We start from the raw sequence: 21,720 nt of genomic DNA, 5'->3' as shown, positions 1-21,720 counted from the left end.
TTCGTGCCAACAAGCGTCACGTTTCAGGTCCACTGCCGATGGCGTCTCTTTAGCGCCTCTTGGATTTATTTTCTCGATCTACTCTTGCTCATTTTTAAGAGTATTTTTCAATTCTGGGCTTTTTCATCGTTTGTTACGTTGAAAACGAGTCCGACCGGTCAAGCTGACTCATTTCTGATCTTTTTTCTGTCAGCACAAAAAAACCGAGATCACTTTTTGTTCCTTGAGATGACCGCCGAGGTAAGGAACTTTTCCCAACTTTTCCACTTTACACGCGAAGACGCAACGAGTAAATGTTGACCTGCTGCCCTCTCTAATGTCATTTGTATCATTTTTCGAATCCCAATCAAGGCAAATCTCCGGTTGTTGGACTCACTTGGTGCTTTTGAGCCCAAAAAGGAGATGTTGTAGCAAGATGGAAACTAATAAGGATGGATTGCATTTAGAATCAAGTACAGACGAGTGCCATCATTTCTAATCTCTATAATGTAATACCGAACGGATTGAATTATGCAAATGATGCCGAGTGAGAGCTGCGAGCGTAATTTCACACAAAACACAACACTCCCAAAAGTGTCACATTGAAATAGTTTTAACAGGTTAACGCTAATTGCAGGATTTAGCTGTTAAAGATGACTTTGCAGTAACAAGTAATCTTGATGGCCGAGTGGTCTAAGGCGCCGCGTTCAGGACCCAGTCTCCCCAGGAGGCCTGGGTTCGAATCTCGAATTTCCCCATTGTGGGACTAATAAAGGGCAAATTATTATTATTATTATTATTGTGTGTCAGGGGTCCAAGCTGTGGGGGGGTCGGTTTGTGGGCGTCACCGACCCGGTGATGGAGCGCTTCAACAAGTCGGTGACCTACGACCAGCGGATGTGGGATGCCGACCTGACGGGCAGCAAAGCCTACGCCTGGGCTCTGCACGGGGCCGAGCTGCTCAGCGCTGACGAGATGGGCCTCATTTTGCAAGGGCTGGACCAGGTCAGGACACGCGCTTGCTGTGTGCGCACTCCACTGGAATTGAATGGCTGCGGTGGTGCCACCCACATTCCTGCACGTTGTGCTCGACAATGGATGAACGAATAACGTGAGCTGCCACAAGCACATAGTGGCACAGGTGAAAGGTCACGGCGCCTCCAGAGAACAAACAAAACAAACACAGTAAGCCAAAACATTTTGTCGACGAAGAAGCTCGGTACGACCTCAGGGCGCATGTCGACAAACGATGGACGAGGACTTGGCGGCATATATCGTCATCGATATCGCCGTCCATGTTGCTTTCACGATGATGAGTCTGTCGATGGCCGCAAAGGAGGAGGAAGTGATAAACCTTTGTTCTGCAAATCAGCAGGCGGTATCCAGTCATGTGACTTTTTGATCGCAGCCGAGCAAACGTTTCATATAAGGACGAGCGTATCGTCTCAGCGGGTAAATTGATAGCAGGACGCAAGTCCACGGTCCTCGCCTGGAAATGATTTTTTGTTGACAAGACTGACGTCGGTCGGAATAACGTTTTCCGATGTGCCGAAACGGTCAGCGTTTCGTTTCAAAACGGATTGCGAGAAAAGCACGCTAAAGAAAAGCAAAGTAAACTCGCACACTCAGAAGAGCCGCGCACAGTTGAGCAAACGCACGCGCTGTATTTTAGGCGGGTAAGTTCTAAAAATGTGACCGACAGGATGTTCGATATGAGCTGAACATTCACTTTCCTCGATTGAAGTCTGCGTCATAACGACCGCACGTTTGCGACTATGTCACACGTCGGACAATTTCAAAAACTGCTGTCAAACTATCGTGGCTGAATTTGTTGTCACTCTAATCGTTTATGTCAGAGCGGCGCTTGACTGTTTTTCTCCTTTCGGCCGGCCACAAATGACATGCGCGTATCGCAGAGTGACACGTGTGGCACAAATCAGCTTGTATCCAATCAACTATTTATTTATTTTTTTTGCATTCTGACTGCTGTAGGAAACGCTTTTTTGCTTATTCTGATTGCTTTCGTCGTTGGCAGTGGCACAACAGCTCAAAATGTGATCATATGTGTCATTAAGGAATAATAAGAGATGGGGATTGACTTTTTGTGTTTCCAGATCAGCGAGGAGTGGAGCAAAGGTGCCTTTGTGCTCAAAAACGGCGACGAAGACATCCACACTGCCAATGAACGCAGACTCAAGGTCAGCCGTTGTCTGCCTGTCGAGGTCGCTGACGGGCAACTGGCAGGCGGCGCTCCGACTGCCACCTCGGTTCATATAGAAACGGGGTCGGGGCCGGCAATTTTTATGAATAAGGCCGGAACGGTACCGAGATCACGGCTGGAGGGCGGGGGACTGGCCGGCAAAGAAGGGTCAAGTGCCGAGCTCTGCAACCTACCATGCATGTCTTTGTAATGTGGGAGGAATGCGGAGTACCCGGGGAAAAGCCGCACTTTCCATCAAAAATAGGTGGAGCTGGATTCCAGAACAAACAAGCAAACCAAAAACTATTTAGGTGAAATGGAAAAATGTCACCTATTTTTGGCCTAACTGCGAATTTGAATCGACTGTAGTTTTTTTGATATCACCTTTCGCCACTCGATAGCAGACTTGTCTTAGTTGCGCTTGCGCTGGATCTTCTACTGCAACATGAGTTCATTTTTGGGTGAATAATGTGCAGGACCAACAGAATAATAATATGAACAGGAGTGAGTTGATCGATCATTCAAGTATCAAACCTTGATGTTATAATCGCCTCGCCTTGATTTGCGTTCTACCTTTGATCCGACTCTTTTAATTAGTTTCAAGCTCAATCTCTCGAGATGTCACTTTTGTGCATCCGTTTGTAGTTTTATAGATGTCGTTTGGATCCATCCATTGCGGATCTCAGCTTGATTTCACTTTTATTTCTTCTTCATCTCGCTATCTCTAGTTGCTGATTGTCTGTTCTACGTCTCTGACGCCACCACTCTCTGGCTCACAACATGAGAGAGTCAAAATTTTACAAACCTCGCTGCCCTTCGATAAATCTTTTTTTTGTACCTAATGATGATGATGATGATGATGATGATGATGATGATGATGATGATGTGCGTGTGCAGGAGTTGATTGGCTCCGCTGCGGGGAAGCTGCACACCGGCAGGAGCAGGAACGACCAGGTGGGGGCGCTGTGTGCGCGTGACTTGCCGTGGACGACGCTTACGTGCGTTTGTGGCGCAGGTGGTGACCGACATGCGTCTGTGGCTGCGAGACGCCATCGCCACGCTGACTGACCACGCCCTCCTCCTCATCTCCGCCATGGTGGAGCGCGCCGCAAAGTATGCTGCTGCTGCTGCTGCTGCTGCTGCTGCTGCCGTCACCGCCGCTCAGCATCCCCATGGCGTGATTGGGAGTGCATTATTCGTCAGAATTTTAGCCAACTATGTCGAATGCATCCCGTGTTCCGAATTTGCAAATTCACTTATGCACAGATTTTTGGGGCATTTTCCAACCCTTGTCCCCGATTTTTCACCGCTTATTTTCGTTTCTATTCATGTTTTAGTTGAAACCGGTTTTTCATGGTCGTTCGAGTGAATGCCAGTATTTGATGAATTTTCACTATCTCGCTCTCGCTTTTGCCAACTCCCCCGTACAGTCGTAAGGTTTGAATTCCGTTCGGAACTCGGAATCCGTTCCAGCCTCCCAAACAAAACAGACTTTTAGAATGTTTTGCTAAACCCTAAGAATAGGTATTTTTTGTATAATAATAACGATATAAAACTGGACGCTAGTGACACAATGCAAACATGTTGGCCACAATTCTTGCTTCATTTCAACGGAATCTCGTGCCGCTGCTATCGGTGTTCACACCTTGGCCACCTGGGGGCAGTATAAGACAGACATACAGCTTTACTGTACATGGAGACGTCACACCTCGTCAGTAAACTGCAGTTATTGTTGTTCTTAAGTAATCATGATGAAGTTCTTGTTCTTCTCCTTAGCGAGATAAATGTCCTGTTTCCTGGTTACACCCACATGCAGCGAGCTCAGCCAATCCGATGGAGCCACTGGATCCTAAGGTGAGCGCAAATCCACTACCTTGTCTCGTGTGGGTCTCATGCCTCTGCTGGCTTGATTTCTTCCTGTCACGTGGACGAAAGTCACGCCGTGGCTTTGCGGCGGGACGTGGAGCGGCTGCAGGAGACCAGCAAGCGTGTTAACGTCTTACCTCTGGGCAGGTAAGGCTTTGACCTCTGACCGCTGAGCCACATCAAACCAACTTTTTTGGTTTGAGGGCCACTTTAAAATTCCTTGGCTTTCATTCATCAAGCGCGATGCAAAGCAAGCAATTATCTTTTGTTTCTTTCCAAGTTAATTTGATACATTACAGATTTCACTGAAAGGTTCTGAGGCGAATAACGATTTCACCAGATTTTGAGACTCGTTCCTCTCCACATTGTCAAGCAAAATAAGATCAAAGTGTCGCTTTTTTCAAACGGTTACCAAATGTGATGCTTCCGTTTGTTCACACAATGCGTCACATTTGCTTGCAAAGTTCAATCTTGATTCAACACATTATTTTGAAGAGAAATGGTCTCATTTAAGTCGTAAATAATTGTAAACGGAATCTTTTATTTAAATCTTTGCAAAAGGTCTCCAGTATCTAAACTGATTGCTTTCTTTTCATTACCCTCTCTTCTCACTATGAGCATCTCCAAACTTATTTTTATTAAATTTTTTTGGGGGGAACAATTTTGCGTGTAATTTTCAAATGTAATTTTTAGCATATGCCAGAGGCCACAGAAAAATGGGTGGCAGGTTGTAACCGGGCCTTGGTCTTCATAAAACGGATCCAATTACATGAGCTTGGAAAGGTCGGTCTGTGCTTGTCGACTTCCAGCTGCTATCTGTCTCACGTTCGATTCCAGACACCGATTGATTGATTGATTGATCGATCGAGAGAGTACTGAACAACGTCTGACATTTGGTGTCCGCCTTTGGCAAAATTTGCAAGTGGCCCAAACGCTCACGTTCATGTGGTTGGCGCTGTGGAAAGCCCTCGTGTTCACTGAACCGCTTCCTGTGCTTTTCAGCGGCGCCATCGCTGGGACGCCGTTCGCCATCGACAGGGAGTTTCTGCGGAAAGGTCCTCACTGACACATTGGCCGTCGCTGGCGTCGGGGGCACGAGACCATCGCCTTTTGTAGAGTCCGTCAGCATTCTTGCGGCTTCCACTCTTCCATTGGCCAAAAGCAGACGTGCGCATTCCGTCCGAGTGAGCGACCGCTCCGTCAGAGGCGAACGGCCATTTTGCAGATAATAATAATGCCTTTATTAGTCCCACAATGGGGAAATTCGAGATTCGAACCCAGGCCTCCTGGGGAGACTGGGTCCTGAACGCGGCGCCTTAGACCACTCGGCCATCCTGGCAATGATGATGAAAGACGATCAACGGCAAAATTGTCAGCTCATCACCAGCCGCACATTTCGCTGACCGAAACATGCGCAAAATAATTGCAATGGCTTCAGTCCACAAAGTAGCTACAAAGTTCATCTTGCTATCAAAATTTCGTCTTTGAGTATTCCCATATTTAAGAAACTGTCAGTTTGCTCTAAAAAATAAATCAATAGAAATTTGTTTATATTTGAGAACGGGTCCAAAAGCCAATCAGAACACTGAACAAAATGACGTTCACGACAATAAGATGTGTATTTAAAAACAAAAACAAAAAAACTGACGGCCGCTTGGTGAAAATAATGTGACGGGCTGGCGGTGACAGTTTGGTTCGGTTTTGAAAAATAACGGCGCAGCAAAATTGAGTCCAAAAGCCACCTCTGCTGAATGTTTTGTCAAAATATCAGGATGGAGTGATTGTGTTGTTTGGTGGACAAAAAAGAAATTTGGACCAAGTGGATTTCAGCCCGACGCCAGTGATGCGGACATGTGACTCTTGTGATGAAGCCGACTGAAATCTGTCCTGTGTCGTTGACAGAGTTGCGTTTCGATGAGATCAGCTTGAACAGCATGGACGCCACCGCCCAACGAGACTTTGTGGGTATGTCCGTCGGCCCATTGGCGGCTGTCAATCAAAGCCTGATTTTTTTTAAATGGATTTATTTTATTTTTTTTTTCAAATTTCGTGCGCGTGCGACAGCCGAGTTCCTGTTCTGGGCCTCGCTGTGTGCAACTCATCTGAGCAAGATGGCCGAGGACATTCTGCTGTACAGCACCAAAGAGTTCTCCTTCGTCACACTCGCTGACGCCTACAGGTCAGCCGGCAGCGCCACGTGATGGTGCTCGGATGTAGTGGACCATGTAAAGCAAATTCACATCGAATGCAGTGAGTGGTCAGCGTGTGGGCGGAGCCAAACGATTCCATTTCATTTTGTTGCTCCAAAAAGGAACATTTGCAGTTTAGGCACCCTTAGAAAATTTGGTAGAGGTGGAGGAAATGATGAGTGATCGGGCATATTCTTGATCCTCTGCAAAGAGCGACTGATCTTCCGGTCATACTGGTAAAACCACAACGACACGCACGCACGTTTGGTTGCTCACGCACCAAAATTGGACCTTGGTGCTCGCTTTGCACGCCGTCAAAACTTTTGCAACAGAACATGAGGAGCAAGCTGAACAAATGCCGATGCGTTTTTTTTTGTTTTTTTTTCAGTTAAATGTTGAATCATAAAAGCGGACATCTCGGCTTTTTGCCAATAATTTCTATTTCGGGTCGTTCTTTGTGTTGGAGCGTGACTGTTGATGATCAATGGAAAATGTGACCGTCTCATTCAGTCATGCTCCCCGAAAATGTGAACATCTTTGAATTTTTGGCGGCACATTAGAATATACTTTTTTTCCGGGTCGTGGTCATGGAGGCCGATAACTGATATTCATTCCTAGAAAAACGGGGTAAAATGGTGTCAAACTTCTGAAAAATAAAAATCCCCAAACTTGACAGAGTTGACGCACTTTCCTAAACACAAGTGCAGCCTTCGGTTTTTGCTCAAGTTGCCTTGCAACGACGGCCAAAATGTCTCATTTATGTTGCGCAGCACGGGCAGCAGCTTGATGCCCCAGAAGAAGAACGGCGACAGTCTGGAGCTGATCAGGAGCAAGGCGGGTCGAATCTTTGGCCGAGTAAGAACATCTGCGCTTGCCAGAATTCGCCGGGCATCCTTTGGCTCATCGCGTGTTCATTGTTTTTCTTTTCAGTGCGCAGGCTTCATGATGACCCTGAAAGGTCTTCCCAGCGCTTACAACAAAGACCTGCAGGTACCAAATTCCTTCTCATCTCTCGTTTCCTCCTTTTCCCCCAATCATCGCTAAAATCGTAACAGCGTTTTCATTTATGAACAATCCTTCCATCAGCCAGCAAAGGACTCGAATTGCACGTTGCCTTCGGACCGTTTGCTCGTTTTGTTCTAGAATGTGGAGATGTTTAGTAGGATCCAGAAATGTTTGCCCCTTTTTTGGAAAAGTCTACCTCCTTAGGGCCCACAGTGGTCGACTCTTAAGGTCGCTGATCTTGTGTCTGAAGCGAATCACCCGAGAAAAGGGGATCCCACAGGGTTCAATTTTCGGAGCACTTCTCTTTCTGTTAGGCATGTATATTGCCGCCAGTCAAAGTTTAGATGTGGGCGTGTGTCTAAGTGAACTTTCTTTCTTTCTTTCTCGGTAGCAGTCGTGCGTGCTCTGATGTGTGACCTTGTTGGAGGTGTTTGCTTGCATCGGGTACATTTGCTGCTCTGCGTGCTCCCTGGATGCTTGTCAGTCGTTTTCTGTTTGGAATTGTTTCTGTCTACATTTTCGTGTTATCAAATGAATTGCTTCCTGGCCAGATCCCCCTCGAAAAACACAAACGAGAACCGATCCGAGACGGAAGCCGTATTTGTTGTGTTGTTTCTCTCAGGAGGACAAGGAGGCCATGTTTGACTGCTACGACTCCATACTGGCCGTCCTGCAGGTCAGCGCCGGAGTCATCTCCACGCTGAAGGTCGGTGGACGGACGGCAAGATTTCCTGGCAAAGTGCTCTCGCTCTGAGGTCACGCTCAGGTCCTTTGCGCTTTCTTTTTCAGATTGATGCTGGCGCCATGGAGGCGGCACTCAGTCCTGACATGCTGGCCACCGATCTGGCCTACTACCTCGTGAGGAAGGGGGTGAGCGCATGAGCCACCAAAAACAAAAGACGTTTCTCTGCCGCATATAGGCCTCGACAGTCAAACTCGTGGAGTGCCAAACACAAAGAGTGTGATCATGGCCATAGAGCAGGAAACCGGGTAGTTTGAAAAGTCGGTAGCAGCGTGTTTGTATTCGGAGGTCCAATTTAGCTGGCAAACGAGTGAGCGCTCGTTCCGTCTTCTGTCTCAGGTGGCATTCAGGGACGCTCACGCTCTGGCAGGCAAAGTGGTTTTCACGGCCGAATCCAAAAAGGTCGCCTTGGACCAGTTGACTGCGGAGGACCTGAACGCCATCAGGTGATTGGCTCGCTCGCTCGCGCACGCGCACGAACACGCCCACGCTTGTACCTGACGGCGCTTGTGTGCGCTCAGCCCGCTGTTGGCAGGCGACGTGACGTCGGTGTGGGACTACAGGTCCAGCGTGGAGCAGTACGCCGCGGCGGGTGGCACGGCCGAGAGCAGCGTGCGCGCTCAGGTGCAACACCTGCGCGCCTGGATGACTCGACACAAAGCGCAAACGTAAACCATCGCTTTTTACTGAAGCAAAGTCAAACGTGACAAATTCATTTGGTGTCAAAGCAAAGCCCGTTTTTGTCGGCATGCTGTTCCTAATAAAGTGAAACTCGTATTCTAGTGTTTATAATTAAATATATATATGTGTGTGTAATTTGAGCATCAATTTTATTCTATTGAAAGAAAACAAATTTTCATGCTTTGCATGCGCATATTTTCTCATTTATTTTTCTAGGCAAATTGCAATGCGTCCTTCAAGTTCCTTTCAAATTTGTTGAATTTGGATTTTGATGTGCAAGGAGCTCAAATCAAATCCCAATTTATTTATTTATTTTATTTTTTTGCTCTGCGTATGTCGACATATCCAACGTGAGTTTCAATTTTTGAGTTGAACGACTGAAATAGAATATTAGATGCAACTGTCGATTTGATGGCTGTTCCAAGCTGCGGCTCGGTCCATTTTGGAGCTTCGTCTTGCGGGGCAAAATTGGACCTGTGGGCAAAGAAGTTAGAACGTTAGCGATGCAAGCGACGTGAAAAGCTCTGACGTCACGTATGTTGTGTGCACCGTACAGTATGCGCATGCGTGTCGATGGCTTCAACAGGTGAGCGCGGCGGTCGCGGTGAGCACGAGCCAGAAGGCCGGCGTGACGGCGCAGGCCGAGTTGGAGCGGTACACGACGCGTCCGTCCAGCGGCTGCGTGGGTCTGAAGATGTGCGTCATGGGCTGACCCGTCCAGAATCGGCACTGCTGCACCACGGCGTCCAGCTGGCGACGAACACGCCTGCTGTCAGCGGCCGTGCCGCACCAGCGCCCGCCCGAGCGCGCGCACGCCCGCCTACCTGCCGACTGCTGACGGGCAGCGTCTTGAGGAAGACGGTCCACGCCACCGCCTGTTCACATCCCGGCGTCGTCATGGAGCCCACGTAGCGGTAGTAGCCTCGCAGCTCCCCGGAAGGCGGGATGATGTCGCTCAGCTTGAAGTGGGACATGAGCGTCGTGGAGCCTGCGGGACAAACGAGCACAGGTGCGACGCTGCGGAGGAGCGCAGGCCGAGCCAAGTGTGCCGCCGCCGTTTGCGCCTACCGTTGTGCCGCACTCGTCCCAGAGCGCCGATGACGGCGTCCAGGTGAGGATGGTCCTCGGTGGCTTCCTGTCAACAAAAGTGCCAATCAGCTGCGTGCTAAACGCGCTCGCCCGGATGAAGCGGCGCTCGCTCGTGCGTGCTCGTGCCACCTCAAAGAGGAAGGCCAGCAGGGCGATTCCGGCCATGTCGTGTTCCGCTTCAGTCAGGGATCCGTACGGCTCCTTGATGTGCACCATGTGAAGCTGTAGGCGAGGGAGGCTGAGTGAGTCGTGCGGCTTGGGGTTGCTACGTTATGACGGTAGATGTCGAAAAAAGTCACCTACTTCATGTTTGGGAAAGAATTTGACAACCGCTGTCGCTGTGAGAAAGCGCTTTGCAGAAAATGGAACATAAGAACATCGCAACATCATATTGTGCCGCAAAGGTCGGCTGGTATCAGCAGAAGGTCAGTCGATATCGTCGATGACGAGATTGCAGAAAGGCGAATATGCCGAGCGTGTGCCCTCGACCCTCTGGCCTTATTCAGAAAAATTGCCGGCACGGACTACCCATTTCTGTAAATAGGTGATGAAGACGCGGATGAATATCGTACGGTCGCTGTTGCGCAAAAGGTGTGTCGATGTTTTGCGCAAGTAAAGTGGCGCGTTTTGTTTGTGATGCGTTTGGAAGTTGCAGGTGCGCCGGCCACCTCCATGGGGAATCGCTCTCCATCGATGGTGTGTTCCGATCCGGGGATTCCGCTCGACCCCCAGTGGAAATGGAACTGGGCCGCCCGGTAGTGACCCGGCAGAGCGCCTCCGGTCAGACGCACCGACTGGGGAAGGTGGAAGTGAGCTGAACAAAGAACGTTTGGAGAGCAGCGAGGTGGTGAGTCCCAACTCTCATGGTGATTTTTTTTTTTTGTTGTTGTTTGTGGCCCAAAAATAGGTTGCAGGCAAGACGTCCTGCGTTTACCGGAATGTCCTTTGTTCTCCACAGTGATGTTGATGCGGTCGCCGTGACCGATGAACTGGAGGGGGGGCAGCGCCGTATTGACGTGAACTTTGCCAGTCACGATGTTGATGGGCGACTGGCGGAGTCCGCCGCAGCGAGGGAAGTCCAAAGACCACCCGCTCGGGTCTGAATCCAAAACGACACCCGGGCATTCGGGTCAGTCTCACGTTTGCCATTCGGACACTTGATTAGGTACCCCTGCTCATCACACACATTGTCCACGTTAGGAAACGGAACACGTTTTCTGACCTCCTGAGGGAATTCCATTTTTTTTTTTTTTTAACATTCTTGCACACTTAAATGTATGTCAGCAAAGAGAAAGATGGCAGATTTCTATTTATCACAAAACCTAAAAAAAAAATACTATATATATTATTTCTTGGCGTGGAATTTATAAATGTAAACAAACATAAAAAATGTATTTACAACGCTCAAATTTTGAACTCAAGTCTAAACACTGTAGCATGACATGTCAAATGAGACTTAATTTAATGATATTTTGTATATGATACTGGTATAATAATTGTTTTTGTTGTGTTTTTTACAATGATGCCAAAGTTGTGATCATTGAATGTAATAATCGCAATTGAATTTCGATTAATTGCACAGCCCTCCTTTAAATGATTGTTATATCAAAAAAAAGTTGAATTTTGTCTTTGATGACGCGGTGTACCTAATCCAGTCTCAGGCACCTTACACCTCCTCCAACTTGAGAAAAAAAAAGTGCATGGTCACTGCATCATGAGAGACGACGTGGTCCTACCTCTGCAAGTGGCGTCACAGGAGTACTGGTTCTCGTAACACCACCCACCTAGACACACACACACACACACACAATCCTGATCTTTACGGCTATCTCGATGGGGCGCCCGTAAGGTTGCATTTGATTATTTCAGTCATTTGTGGCTTATTGTTAATCGATGAATTGTTTCCTCTTCTTTTTTTTTCATTACAGTGCCTCATTTCAAATTGACAAGCATTAAGTGATGATGATTCACTTTTGGTTTGTCAACAAATTTGCCAAATTTGTTGATTTGATATTTTCCAAAGTGGAAGCAGATGTTGGCAAATGCCCTCTTTTTTTGGAGGATTGGAGAAGTGGCGGAATATTAACTGCTGAGATGCGGCAATTGCGAGCGGTTTCACAATTTCAAGTTAAGCGAGGTCTCCAAACGATGAAAGTGACAATGGATGAGTTGTTGATACAAATTGCGTTGGTGCGTTCACACACAAAAGTGACGGTGGGAAATGCAAACGCAAATGACGGATTCCGAGCGCTTTCACTCTTTGTTCCTTTCCCCCTCCACCATTTCTCACCCTGCTTGCTCCGTTGCCTCCTCCTCCATCTTTTCAGAGCTTCATGAATGCTCATTGTTTCATTCTTCACACCTGCGAGACTGTACTCACGCATGCACACACAAGGACAGGGCACCTGAATTGTGCGTGTGTGTTCGCATCCCAGTGACATCCACAGAGGTCAATTCTATTTGAAAGAAAATGTTGATTCTCACAATTTGGTCTTGTGCTCCAAAAGTATTGGGACACATCCATCTGGTGCGCTTTAGGAGCGACGTCAACGACACGCTTGTGCTTCCGTCTCAACATGTTGGGAAAAGTTCATAAAAGTCACCTCGAAGTGTGGAACAACAACTCTGGCAAAGACTACATTGGACCCCGTCGACGGTATGAAGAAAATTGCTCTTCTCATAACTTTGTTTTTCTTGACATTTTTATCTGCTGCTGTTTGATTGCTTGAAATGCAAAACATGTCAAGATGAGACAAGCTGTCCTACCTGCGCATGTGGAGAAGAGAGGAGCGAGAGCGAGCGCCAGACGCACAAGATCCATGATGCATTCCAACGCGAGCGCTTGGTGACGAGTCTTTTTCTTCTTCTGCTGCCACTTTTGAAGGTCTTTTTGGGGGCGGGGCCGTGTGTCTCACCTTCATGAGGACAGGTGCGTGTGCTGCTATATTTGTGTCCTTAATGTGTCAACGCTGCCTCCTGCAGGCCAGGTCGCATTACAGCAACAGGCCCGCAATCGAATCGGTGTGGTCATCGCACTTCGGTCTCTTCTGATTTGCAATCTCATCAAATGCTGCAACTGCAATTCGCATTTGGAAGCGCCCCAAAAGCAGAGGGATTTCTGTTTGAGTGGACTAACAATCGGTCCCAGGCAGCTGAAGCCAGAGGGCGGCCATCTTGTTGCCACTTTTACGGACAACAAAGACAACCATTCGTGCTGACGATGACATGGACAGACAATTCAGAGCGTGTTTTTGGAATGTGGGAGGAAACCCACGCAGGCACGGGGAGAACATGCAAACTCCACGCAGGAAAGCCGGAGCCGGAATCGAACCCACGACCTCGTCACTGCGAGGCCATCGTGCTCACCGGCCGGACACCGTTTATTTATTTAAAATTCCAAAGGATGAAAATGTGCACGTAGCACTTCTCACAAAGTTCTTTGTACAAACGCACACCACAATAGTGTCCGAAAAAAATGTGAAAGTTGGTGAGTGGCAACGTATGATGGCCACCGGTGGCGAGTAAGCGGCATTGTCAAGCGCGTGCTGAGACTTTGAGTAAACGACACGAGGCAGGGTTGGATTCATTTATTAGAGTGTTAATCAAAAAGACATGAATATGCATCGAAGCTCATTTTTGTCATTGATTATGAAAAGACAAAACCGAAAGCGAGGAGACGTGGTGTTTCTTAATGCAACGATTCTGAAATAAACGCGGACAACCGAGAAAGTGACGGTCGGCGGTGAGAAGCTTCAGGCCGGACGCAAACTGGTGGGGGGGGGGACAAAACAAAAAAACAGGTTTGGTCATTCAGTTCCTCACATGAGCACCACGTTTGAGAAGTTAAAACCAAATGAGTGAAATGTTTCGGCTCAGCAGCGACGTGTGTGTGCGTGTGAAGCGATTGGACAGTTGCGGGTGCCGCGGGCAGGCCGTCGTCCCCTTCAGTGATAGAACTTGTGCACCAGCTCAGACTTCTGCAAAAACGACAAACGTGGCAACGTGTTGGGCCTTGACACATTTTCACCTCATACTTGCCGTCAGCATTTGGACGAACATGCAAACTCGCACCACTCGGAGTCATTAGCAGCACACTTGTTTGTCTTTTAATTTGTGTGCTAATTTCTATGACACCATGTGGAAAGTGCTTTGTTACAGCTCCAACTGTTGTGAAACGCGCTATCCAAGTATAGTTGGATTGTCTGAATGTTTCTTGACGGTCTGTCCTGTCCTGTCCTGTCCTATCAGTGGCGAGGCGTGCGGCCTTCGCTCCTTCCACGAGTCGTCAAGAGCGCGCTCACCTGCATGACGACGGCGGCCAGCAAGGCCGCGACGGCGGCGAGCAGCAGCAGGCGTCCGATCCAACCCAAGTTGAAGTTCTTGAGGACGAAGAAGCGCGCCCAGCCCAGCTTGCCGGCCGTGTGAGGAGGGTAGCGCATGTTGTTCATTCCCTCCATCTTGAGCGCCTTGATGAGGCACCCTCGCAGGTGACTCAGCTGGTCGAAGGTGTGCTTGCCGTGGTAGCAGCCCATCCCGCTGTTGCCTGCGGACACAACCGCGGCGACCGCTCGAGGTCAGTGTCACGGCTGCACAACAACAACAAGTTGACGAGCTGCAACGGCTGCCGTCAGGTGGGAGGAGCAAATGTGTCTCTTTTTTTCCAGTTTATCAAAATCATGACCCAAAAGTTTGAAAGTGCAGAACAGACAAGCCTGAAGTTTGGAGTTCAAGTCAAGTCTCGTGACCAGCATGTCAAAGTCGGGTGCAGGTGTTTGCAATAAGCACGTCCTAAAGTCAGGAAATGAGATTGACAGCAATCTGGCAGTAAGCGGCGTGAGCGGAAGACCCGCAGGACCATGAAAATCCTCAGGGATCAAAGACAGTCGTAGGCAACACAACACAAGATAGAAGAGCGACACCACAAGACTGGCCCTTAAGCACCAAACAAAAGAACGAGACGCCAAGGAACAACTTTGTGTGAAGGATTGAGGTGCAAAGTCTGTAGGATTCAAAGTGCGTGATTGCGTGGAATGCCGAGGTTTGACTTGTGGCCTAAATAGTTGGACTAAAAGTTGCGTGCGGGTCTAAAGGTGGCCGCTTATCACAGGGCGTGCGTGTGCGGGTGCGCGCTTACCTACGCCCCCGAAAGGCAGCGAGCTGACCGAGTAGTGCACCAGGCAGTCGTTGGCCAAAAGTCCTCCGCTGGAGGTCTCGTCCCTCATTTTCTTGATGACCTTGGACCCAGGACGGCAAACACGTTAGGGACGCAACGTTCCTTCGGGTTGACGCGACAAGCTCGCTCTGGCCTTGAACGGCCTAACGATTCGTCGGCAGCTCATTTTGACACCTTCAAAATCGTCTCGTTGGATTATTCGTGATATTCATTTTCCAAAGTGCTCGGCGTTCCGGATACGATGTGCACACGGCCCGACGTTGAGTCGCCGAGTAACATTTAGTCCAGGCGGCGTACCTTGTCGTTATGGGAGAAGACGTAGAGGGCGAGCGGTTTCTCGCCCATGTTGATGAAGCGGATGGCTTCGTCCAGGCCGGCGACGGTCACGATGGGCAGCAGCGGTCCGAAGATCTCCTCCTGCATCACCTTGGCGTCAGGCTTGACGTCGCGTAGCACTGTGGGAGCTGCAAGTTGCCAACGTTAGTCTCAGCCCGACGCAACTCGCTTGCCGTCTCGTCACCTATGAAGCAGTCCTCCTCGTCGTGGTCTCCGCCCACGGCGATGGTGCTGTCCTGCATCATGGACACGATCCTCCGGAAGTGCCGCCGGTTGATGATGCGGCCGTAGTCCGGGCACGTCTTGGGCTCGTCCGTGTAGAACTCCTGTCAGAAAATTTCAGCAGCGAGATTACACGACTGGTCCAAAAACAAAACAGAGCAGAACCGTTTAAAATCAAGTCACACTGGAAGGCAGGCCAGTGTTGGATTCGGCCTCGACAAAGTTGATAAGTGACCTGAGTTAGGCCGTTGTATTGCCGTCATCTTCCTATCTATCTGCACCCTGGCACGCGCACGTTGAGTCGGAACCCGCGAAGACCACAGGTGGCAAGTCCAGGTCCAGAAGGTAAAAACCGTGCCACAGTTTGTCTTGAGGTAAACGAGCTCATTGACTTGCCGCTTGAGTCGAAGCACCTTTGGCTGAAGCCACCCGAACTGTGGAAGGACTTGTCCTCTCTGGATATGGATTAGCCATCTGCCACTAAGACAATCCTGTTCCTGTTCCTGTCCTGTCCTGTCCGTTTTCCTGGATCTCGACCTCGCTGCAACAGTTCAGGATGGGTATCTGGCTTCTGCAGACCTTGCTGACTATCTGGTCCTTTGAATCAGGAGTGTTGCAGCAAACGGGACAGGACTGCAGGAACCGGATTGAGGACGCTTGCTGCAGGCAGGCAGAGCGTGGCTGTGGCTCAGGGAGGATCAAGAATAGGACGCATGACTAAAGGGTTCAACCGAATATGTCGGGGTTGTTCCTCGTCGCGTCGCAAAAAAGCGGGCAAGGGTTCCCACAGAACATTTCACTCGCCTGAAATTTGACTTTGAAACAAAATCCAGGGAAGAGGCGGCTTTTCCGAATGAGGCTTGCGTTCAAACGAGATCGCTGATCCGGAAATGAACACGAGCGCTGAAGCCTTCTGGACTGATGCGAGCGTCTCCAAACAGACGTTCTTACCAACTGGCACCATCAAGACAACAAAGTCCGAGGCGGCTGCGGCACCTTGATGGCTTTGCGAAGCTCCTGGATGAGGCGCTGCTGCATGGCCGGCTCGCACAGGATGTAGTCTGGCGCGATGCAGGTCTGACCGCAGTTGGTGAACTTGCCCCACGCCACCCGTCTGCACACAAAGCACCAAATAGCGAGCGGCCGGCGTCTCGTCTCGGGGGCGGCGTCGGCCTACCTGCAGGCGATGGTGATGTCACACTTGCTGTCGATGTAACACGGACTTTTGCCGCCCAGCTCCAACGTGACGGGCGTCAGATGCTTGGCGGCCGCCGCCATGATCAGTTTGCCCACGGCGCTGTTTCCCGTGTAGAAGATGTGGTCGAACCTTTGGCGCAGCAGCTCCTGTGTCTCGGGGACGCCGCCCGTCACCACTGGGTACAGCTCCTATGCGGCAAAAAGAAAAACAAAAATGGCAGTGGCGGGTCAGGCCGCCTAAAGCGCCTCCGTCTTGCCTGCGATTGGCCTTTCGTCACGCCGACAGTCGCAAGCTCGCTGAAGCTCTCTCGGGAGGATTTTGCTCCTCTCTCTGGCGGCGGACGAATTTCAAAAGGCGTGGTCTTGTATTTTGCCAAAGCAGGTCAAATGTTGATTTTCTTTCTTTCTTTTCCACAAAACAATTCTTTGACGCACGCCGGAATTCGGCTCGGATCAAGTTGATTGGAAAACCGCCACTGTAATCAAGATCATTTTGCCGATTGTCCCAAAAACGTCCGCCTGCCCGATGGCGAGAGATGAACATGCGAGCGTTTTCTTGCATTTCATTCACGTCACTTTGGTCTGGTCTTGCCAGTTTTTGGAACGTCTGATCTCGGAAACGCAGATGTCTTGATGAACGTGTTCAAAGGCGTGGCTTACTTTGTCCAGGTAGAGCGGCAGCAGCTCGTCCATCACCTTGGCTGTGTGCACGCAAACCTCGGACGGCTTGACCACCGCGGCGTTACCTGCCGGACGAAAGCGCGCTGAGTGGCTGAGCGATATTTGGCGTGCGGCCGTGTGGGAAGGTGGTTTTGGGGGGGGGGGGGTCGCATTCACGCTGGGCAAATGCATGTTGGGACCTGGATATGTCGCCCCTCCCCCACCCCTCCCCCCGGCAAACGATAGCAGAGGCAAAGTAACACGCACACACACACACACACGCAGAACATTTGCGTCACAATGACACTCATGCATAAAAAAGAGTGTGTGTGTGCGTGTGTTTGTCATGCACGCGCATGCCGGTTGCGGTTGTCCTCGCAGGAGTTAGTCTGAAGCCAAAAAACATGACGTGACTTTCTTGATTTTGTTGCGCCGACTTTGAGCCACACATCACAACAGGAAGTCGAGCGGCTACTGCCGGTCACATGACGGGGGTCAAATTACATTCAGCGGAACTGCTAGTGAGTGCAAAAGGTGGCTCGGTGATTCAGTCAATATGGCACAAAGATTCGTGCAGCAGACGGGCTGCAATGCGGCGCGTGCACGAAGGAGCCGCTTTTGGTTGGGTCGAGTAGAAACGTGGCAAGATTTTGTAGCGGTGATGGGCCGATTGTTAGCCGGGCAGATGAATTTCAAACCAGGTTATTTTGGCCACCGAAATGCCGACGAGTGCCTGCAGAGCTTCAATGGGAAACATTAAACATTTGACTTTGTAGAGAGCCACATCCCGCCCGTTTAAGCTCTGGAGAAGCGTCATCATTTGAAGCCGGCGTGTTGGCGTCGGGCGAGTTGGGAAAGAGGCAGGATGTGGCTCTCGAGGAAGCCGAGTTGCCGCTCGGGTCGGGTGGAAAGGTGTCGTTCCGGCCGGCCTCATGCGTACCGGCGGCGATGGCGCCGATGAGCGGCTGCAGGGTGACGGCCCACGGGTAGTTCCAGGCCCCGATGATCAGGACCACGCCCAAGGGCTCGGCCTTAACGTAAACCGTGTCCGACACGGTCAGCAGGTTCTTCTCCACCGGCCGCGGCGCCGCCCACTCCTTCAGCTTGCGGATGGCCAGGCCGATCTCCTCCTCCAGGCCCAGCGTCTCGTACATCTGGATCACCACCTCGCTCTGAGCCACAAACGCAGCTCGGAGTCATTTGCATGAAATGTTTCAAAATGCTCCTTTTGACTTTTTTCTTTGGAGAAACGGATTTGAACAAGATGTGCTTGAACTGCAGCGGCTAATCCCATCCAAATCAGGCCAACGGAGTCCAATCCAGGTCCACAAAGTCCAAAGCCTGCCACAAGTCACCTGTGGCTCAGGCCAAACGGTGGCAAGCTTTGGACTCTCTGGACCTGGCTCGGACACTTCTGGTGCCGACGTGCCTCCGACCTTTGAACTGAATGAAACTCATTGGACCCGATGAGCAATCCAACATGTCGGAAGGCACCGAGGACATTTATCCTCGCCGATGGTAACTTCACGTCTTCGCTTCCTGCTCGGGCTGTTCAAATGTATTTGGATTTTGCTGCTTGTGGTTGTTTAGCCCCCAAAAAGAGAAGCACCAAAACAGGCAGAAAGTCGCTGACGTTCATGTAGCCGCTTCTAAAGTGGCATAGTTTGAAATCCTCTCCCAAATGTATTTTCAGGGATTCCGCAATGGCCGGATTGGATTTTCTTGATTTCCTACGACGACACGAAACACGCCTTGGGATCGCGTCGGCTTTTCACTCAGACTTTCTGGAAAGCATTCATGATGAAGACCGGGGCTCCGCTGTTCATGCTCGTGAGTTATTACTTTGTTATTCGCTGCAACCGGAATGTGGGCTAGCAAGGGACTGCCTGCTAACGAGCATTGGAGGAATTTTTCGGGTGAATTAAATGCAATGAATACGTATTCAGAAAAATTGACAGCACGCGCTTTTCTTCTTTTAAGAACAAAGGCCAGTAAAAGTTGCAATGATGCCAAATTTGTCCTTGTAAAATGTGCTCAGTAAAGAAACTTGAACGACTCTTGCAAAAGTGCAACTTTCTTATGATTGTGCCGTTCCATCGTGTTTGTAATGACGCGGTGACGTTTTTGTCCACCTTGTTGAGGTCCTTCTTGATGGCCTGGGCGATGTCGTCGCGGCGCTCGGTCAGGAGGCGCTGCAGGTTCTTCAACTGCCGGACGCGATGCTCCAGACATCTAGAGCGGCCCGTCTCAAAAGCTCGCCTGGCGCACGCCACCGCCTGCTGCTCGCGAGACATCCTGCCGCACAGGCCGGGAGTGCCGGGTTAGCCCGGTGAGCCCGGTCGGTGGAACCAAATGCAACAACTTTCAAGTCTCGATTGTGATTGCGAAGGCACGCTCGCCAACTCGGCGGGATTCCGGACTAATCTTGGGCTTGAAACGACAGTTAGGTAAATGCCGATTGGCTACTCGCTCATCATTTTTACATGCAGTAAATTTGACTCGAGGCCTTGAACAAAAGAAGTACTCATAAATGACTCTATAAGAGATTTGATATAACACACCTCCTTCAAAAGTCCAAGCTTGTGATTAGGGAATGAGTGATTGAGGCGTGCAATTATTGACTACGAGACGTTTAATCCGCACAATCTGCAACACGTGTTCTTCAATCCACCGCCGACAACACGGCAAGGAAACGCAGAACGCCGCTTTCAGCATCTTCTACTTGAAACTTCCTCTCTGTAGTCAACGTCAACCAAAACGTTTGCAAAACATTCAAATGTCTTACCTTTATTGTTGATCCAAAAACAAGTTCTTATTCATTTTATATTTTTTAAAGTTGGCGGAAATTGATTTTTTTTTTTTTTTTTTTTGTTTGTTTTGTTTTTTTTCTCCTGGCAAACGTCAGAATCAGCATTAGCCTCCTAAAATCCAGAGCGCGAATTTCAATGCTGAAAGCGGATTTGCGAAACGAGCGCGGCCATCAGACAAATTCAACTCGCGTCAACAAGCGTCGAGTAGAAGCGTAGCCATAAATTGATGAATCAACAACTCATGGCTTCTCAAGTAGTGGATCATTATTTTGATCATCTATGAACGCTTGCTCAACAACAACCGTCCCATACCCAAGCAAGCAGATGCAAGACATTTGCAAGCTTCTGCTTGGACTTTCGCATGGATGTTGCCGCGCAAACCGCATTTTCTGCTCTTTCAATTTGAAGGAAATGATCCTGTTTTAGAAGAAAGGAATGAAAAGTTGTTTTTGCATTCCTCAATTCAGCGGCAGATCAATTTTCCAATTTTTGAAGCAACTGTTAGCTGCCGCCTTCATGTCAAGACAGCAATTGTGCTTTTGACCCAAGTATCAACAAGTTGGACTTGTACTCAAATCGCGTGCTTGCGTGCTGCTTTACGAACTCCAAAAAGTTTTTGTCCACTTCATAGTTAACATTCAACAACTTCGAACAAAACTGCCGCCCTATTATGGGATGTCGTCTACTCGTCCTCCAAGACCCCGTGCGTGCGTGCGTGCGTGCGCGAGCGAGCGAGCGAACACGCGCGTCCCTTAACCGCGCTCTACGACGCGTACACGCAAGCCGCGGAGGTCACGCGCACTTGAGGGGAGGCTCGTCGCCGCCAGACAAAAATAAATCCTCAAATTCAGGCGTCACAAGGCTCGAGCGCGCGCTTGCGCGCGCAACCTCACACAGAAGCTTGCGGGCGACCACGCGCGTGCATGAGCAGTGGATCTTATTTTCGACCGGTTTCGCTTCGGGACGAGCTCGCGCGCACTTCCGCGACCAAAAGTAGTCCCTGACGCGAAGTCGAAGCGGAGCAAAAAGAAAAAAGGAAGTGTCGTGTTGCGTCGCGTCGCGTCGTGTCGCGTCGCGTCGTGTCGTGTCGTGCTCACCTTGTGCGCTCGTGTGAGTTTGTCGTTAACGGCGCAACGGGTCGGAATCCGACGGACTGTAGCGGTCTTGCCTTTGAGTGACAGTCCCGCTATGCCCGCCTCCTCGTGGGCAGGACCTGACAGGTCACAAAGACACGCCTCTTGGTTTTGTCCAATAAGATTTTCGAAGAAGAAGAAGAAGGCGGTACGACAGCAGACGCGTAACGTCTCTTCATATGACGTCGTGACCTCCTGGGCCACATTTCTGTCGTATGAAAGAACCTACGTCACACAAATCCTCTCTTTTCATTAATCAATTGTTTAATCAAATACAAATATCTATATAATATTTCTGATAGGACTTATTTAATTCTGTTCAAGTAACACTTGTCTCACAAAATACATTTGGAGTGCTTCACATTTTATATATTTGAAAGTAGCCCGTTATATTTAAATGTCAAATTGTATTTTGTCGCCAATATTTACAATAAATCA

The 21,720-nt window shown here is 49.5% G+C and overlaps 2 protein-coding genes across 2 annotated transcripts; one reads left to right on the top strand and one right to left on the bottom strand.

Annotated features, from left to right (window-relative positions):
* Window positions 1–11: 11 nt before the first annotated feature.
* asl (argininosuccinate lyase) lies at window positions 12–8,743 on the top strand. The gene is made up of 16 exons (XM_088279729.1): window positions 12–240; window positions 790–984; window positions 2,094–2,177; window positions 3,077–3,133; window positions 3,195–3,292; window positions 3,956–4,033; window positions 4,115–4,192; window positions 5,048–5,100; window positions 5,948–6,010; window positions 6,110–6,224; window positions 7,005–7,089; window positions 7,165–7,224; window positions 7,862–7,945; window positions 8,029–8,109; window positions 8,321–8,427; window positions 8,503–8,743. Exons 1-16 carry the CDS (start codon window positions 229–231, stop codon window positions 8,651–8,653), a joined length of 1,401 nt encoding a protein of 466 aa, XP_088135855.1. The 5' UTR covers window positions 12–228; the 3' UTR covers window positions 8,654–8,743.
* A 13-nt stretch (window positions 8,744–8,756) lies between these two features.
* Window positions 8,757–21,384, bottom strand: LOC148320686 (aldehyde dehydrogenase family 3 member A2-like). The gene is made up of 20 exons (XM_088279054.1): window positions 21,247–21,384; window positions 19,472–19,634; window positions 18,280–18,511; window positions 17,340–17,425; window positions 16,660–16,868; window positions 16,479–16,596; window positions 15,445–15,586; window positions 15,222–15,388; window positions 14,886–14,985; window positions 14,053–14,294; window positions 13,474–13,519; window positions 12,518–12,637; window positions 11,488–11,535; window positions 10,686–10,850; window positions 10,420–10,565; window positions 9,881–9,973; window positions 9,731–9,797; window positions 9,487–9,650; window positions 9,217–9,412; window positions 8,757–9,136 (listed from the first exon to the last, which is right to left on the bottom strand). The coding sequence occupies exons 2-19, from the start codon at window positions 19,631–19,633 to the stop codon at window positions 9,242–9,244; spliced, it is 2,478 nt and encodes an 825-aa protein (XP_088135180.1). The 5' UTR covers window position 19,634; window positions 21,247–21,384; the 3' UTR covers window positions 8,757–9,136; window positions 9,217–9,241.
* Between the last annotated feature and the right edge of the window lie 336 nt (window positions 21,385–21,720).

The sequence above is a fragment of the Idiotropiscis lumnitzeri genome, chromosome 17 (genome assembly GCF_059441095.1).
Source record: "Idiotropiscis lumnitzeri isolate Australia: NSW breed Sydney's pygmy pipehorse chromosome 17, RoL_Ilum_1.0, whole genome shotgun sequence".
NCBI lineage: Eukaryota > Metazoa > Chordata > Actinopteri > Syngnathiformes > Syngnathidae > Idiotropiscis > Idiotropiscis lumnitzeri.
This window is presented reverse-complemented; position numbering and strand designations above follow the sequence as displayed.

Excerpts from the sequence above, each read along its gene's own strand:
- asl (XM_088279729.1), top strand. Across the intron at positions 3,134-3,194 it reads GCAGGAGCAGGAACGACCAG|GTGGTGACCGACATGCGTCT; the intron begins GTGGGGGCGCTG and ends TTTGTGGCGCAG. Across the intron at positions 7,225-7,861 it reads CTTACAACAAAGACCTGCAG|GAGGACAAGGAGGCCATGTT; the intron begins GTACCAAATTCC and ends TGTTTCTCTCAG.
- LOC148320686 (XM_088279054.1), bottom strand. The coding sequence starts at position 19,633 with ATGTCTCGCGAGCAGCAGGCGGTGGCGTGCGCCAGGCGAGCTTTTGAG. Across the intron at positions 16,597-16,659 it reads GACATCACCATCGCCTGCAG|ACGGGTGGCGTGGGGCAAGT; the intron begins GTAGGCCGACGC and ends CTTTGTGTGCAG. Across the intron at positions 9,651-9,730 it reads GGGACGAGTGCGGCACAACG|GCTCCACGACGCTCATGTCC; the intron begins GTAGGCGCAAAC and ends TTTGTCCCGCAG.